Source organism: Oryzias melastigma, linkage group LG17 (genome assembly GCF_002922805.2).
Source record: "Oryzias melastigma strain HK-1 linkage group LG17, ASM292280v2, whole genome shotgun sequence".
In the NCBI taxonomy this organism is placed as follows: Eukaryota; Metazoa; Chordata; class Actinopteri; order Beloniformes; family Adrianichthyidae; genus Oryzias; species Oryzias melastigma.
In genome coordinates, this window is record NC_050528.1 from 22,365,944 (window position 1) to 22,369,434 (window position 3,491).

Genomic DNA, 3,491 nt, shown 5'->3' on the forward strand with positions numbered 1-3,491 from the left:
AAAAAAAAAAAAAAAAAAAAAATGTTTTTTACATTTAAAATGGATTTGATGTTGCTCCTGAAGACAGTGATAGAACCATTCTTTTCTTGATCTTTTCGTGACCTATTTTAAAAAAAGTTGTTTTTCAGCTAAGCATAAAGACAGTGAAGGTTCAAAAGTAAACCGTCAGATTAGTGCTTGAGTTCAGGTTTGAATGAAACTTCATATATTTATTTTATGGAAGTTTAAAATGAGAAAACAGCAACTTTTTCATTATTGTGCTCTTCTCAAATCCCATAGAAACTCAAGCGTCTGCTGCAGTTGAGGTGTGATAATAAAAAGGAGCTCTTTCATTTCTAAAGCTACGTATGAACCAGGCGTTTGGCACGCGTTCAAGAATGCACATACAAAGTATGAATAAAGCACGCAAAGATTAGATTAACTTGTGCTTCATTGAATTTCTTCACTTCAGAACAATGGGCAGAAATCACATCGCGTCACGCCAACCACGTGTCCTCATGATACTCTGTTTAAATCAAACAGCTGGATTTCTATGGTCCGCACCAGTTCTAACCATTGATTCACACCGGACGTAGAAGCGCTACGAAGTGGATTACACGCAGTATCCGCTTACCCACCAGTTCCACATATATTTCCTAGATGGCCGACAGGCGCTTCTACTCACCTCTGGTTATTTAGAGCATTTGTTGCCATCATCCGTAGTCGACCCACTTCGTGGATCTATGTGTGTATGTGTATCGGTTTGGATTTTGTGTGTTTATTTTCATCTCTACAGTCCGTTTACAGTCTGAAATATGATTAGATTTGTTAATCGTGGTATTGTATTGTGAAATAATGATCGACATGAGTTATGGGTTCTGTTCTCTATTCTAACTTACTTCACCTCTCCTCTGTTCTTCATTATTTACTTCATTTCGTTCTCTGTGCTTCTGTTTGGTGCATTTGTTGTTCCGCTTTCCCACTCCCGTCTGTGCTCCTGTTGTTGGCCGTGGACCTCGCCTCTGGCTCATCTTGGCTGTGGAGTGCGCCCCCACCTGTCCTCCAGTCCTATCTGGCTGAACTCTATTGAAATACTTAGTTGTAGAGTTAGATAACCCAATTCCTATTTTTTAGACCTGGTATCTACCATCACAGGGCCTGCGGCGGTTGCTGTCCATGGTGCTGATTGATGTGATTTCTGCCCAGTGCTCTGGTTATCAAAGTGAAGAAATTCAATGACATGTGGGGTTTATCTGATCTTTGATTCATTTATTCGTACATTTTCCGTGGCTTTAATGTTGTTCATTTCTGATACATATGTGAAAATTTTACACAAAGACCACAACTTTTTCCACAAATATCCACATATGACAAATTATCTTATGTGGAACATGCGCAAAATGTACGTAGCGGCAGTTTGACAGCGCCTTAAGCTGGTGTGAAAGTAGCTTAAAACCTACACTGCTGTTGGTAACCCTTATTCAAGTGACAACTTCCATTGTAATGTCTGTGTAAAAGCATGTACACGTATGTTTTGGGTTTCTGGGTTCAAAGCTCTCATTCACAAATAGCAAATTTTTACGACCATTTCTGGGGTCAAGTACAACCGGTAAACCAGATCAAACTTGGACCAATCAGGGACTCAGATTTGATTTAGTGCTTTGACATTTCGTACCAACTGTAGGGGCAGACAGACGCTAGCAAACAGTTTAAAGAAGAAGAAGAAGAAGAAGAAAAAGAAGCCCCTCCCTGCTTGTCTAGTGTGAACACCATGGACTAACACCCTGCATAAACGCAAGAGATTTTTTTTTAGTCTGAAACGTGTGTTAAAAGTGGCTGTAGAGGTTGGAGGGAACGCAGCTTCAGAATGTTCTTTTCTTTTAATAGTAAAACAAACATTTCACAAAAGTTTTCTGAAATTAACTACATAGATTTGCTGTCAGAAAGGCGCCGTGCGCAGTTCTTAAATGTCAAGCAGCTCCAGCTTAACTGCTCTGTAATATTGAGGATGTCAGCAGCTGACTGCTTTCAGAGAGGAAATGTACCTGTCTTTGGATCAGACAGGGGGGGCTGGCAGCCCTTAATCCTTGAGCAGGTACACCTGAGGACGGCCGTGGGGACGGCATGTTCCCGTTTGCTCCTGGAACGGCGCTCTCCGGCCTCACAGTGTCCTTAGGGTGCTGGATCATAGAATAGACGTTCTCTGATGCTCCACTGAGGGAAAAAATATATAAAATTCAGTTTTTAAACCAAAATCATCCTTCATTTAAACAAACAAAGTTTTTCTTTCAAAATAAAACAGGTATAATTCAGAAACGGTGATTTTCTGCTGTATTTACTGTTAAAAATGAGTGTGGAGCATCAGTCTGCAGGTAAAATTTGATTAAAAAATGGTCAAACTGCTGGATTTATCTGTGCCAGCCTTGGGATGACTCACAGGTTGTGTTTTTCTTGTGGCTGATGTAAAACCTGCCCTCCGTGTAATGTGTAATTCCAGCACCACTGCAAGGTTGTAAAAATCAGCAGAGGCTTGCGTGATGCCGGGGTTCTGGACATAAACTGGAGGAGCTCTCAGCGGATACTTTCTCGCCTCTTTTCAGCTCTGTGGTTTCGTGGTCAGGTTTGCCAAGAGTGCCCACTACATTTTTTTTTTATTCTTTTGTGAGTAAAACACATTTGCCAACTTCTATTTTGTCTATCTGGCCAAATACTGTAGCGAGGAAAAACCTCAGCGGGTTTGTAAACTCAAAGAGGAAATCTTTTCTTGTTGTGGAGATGTATTTTATTTTGTGTGCATTATTCTGAAGTGGCTTCATTCTCCTGCTCTGTGCTGCAGACTCACTCAGAGTCCTGGTAAGAAATGGTGGAGTTGCGGTTCTTGCGGAAGCCGGAGAAGATGGACAGCATGCTGCGTCTCTTCTTCCTCCTCAGCGACTGGGCCTGATGGAGGGATGATAGCTGACTAAAAAGGAAAAGAGGAGGAAAGAAAAAAAAGTCTATAATTTACTACAACCGTCAGCGTGGGATAATTTTGATAGCAGAGGATCATAGTGAGCAAGGACTTTTATGCCCTCTATTATAAACTGCTCAGAGGTCCAAATGACTTCATATTTTGCCAAAAAAAGAAAAATTATTTTACTGCCTCAGTGAATTCTTTTCATGTGCGCCTGTCAAGAGGCTTACAGTCCCTAGGAGCTTATCTTGAATCTCCATGTGGTTGGATAAAGGACCTCTGGGCTTTGGGAACCAGATTCTGCTTCCAGCGATGATGGTCTTCAGAACTAATTAACACGTTTAGGCTCCCACATACCTGTCATGGAGTAAGCTTAAAACGGCCAAAAGAAAGGAAAAGATTTTATTCATGTCAGATTTAAATTTTTGTTAAATTAGTGGTCGGGGTATCAATCACTAGGAGTAGACGGCCAATTACAAAAATGCACCGAAGCATCAATTTTATTTTATTTTTTCTCTTCTTTTGTAAAGTACCATATTTTTCAGACTACAAGGCACTC

The 3,491-nt window shown here is 40.8% G+C and overlaps 1 protein-coding gene across 1 annotated transcript in view; it reads right to left on the bottom strand.

The window, feature by feature from the left end:
- carmil3 (capping protein regulator and myosin 1 linker 3) overlaps positions 1-3,491 on the bottom strand; it is a gene marked incomplete at its 3' end in the record, with an annotated part of 127,718 nt that overhangs the window by 2,616 nt on the left and 121,611 nt on the right. The window contains exons 33-34 of the mRNA XM_024274320.1: positions 2,822-2,941; positions 2,025-2,193 (exon numbers count right to left, since the gene is read on the bottom strand). Of these exons, the coding sequence (XP_024130088.1) occupies positions 2,025-2,193; positions 2,822-2,941 (289 nt within the window). The remainder of the gene's footprint in view (positions 1-2,024; positions 2,194-2,821; positions 2,942-3,491) is intronic.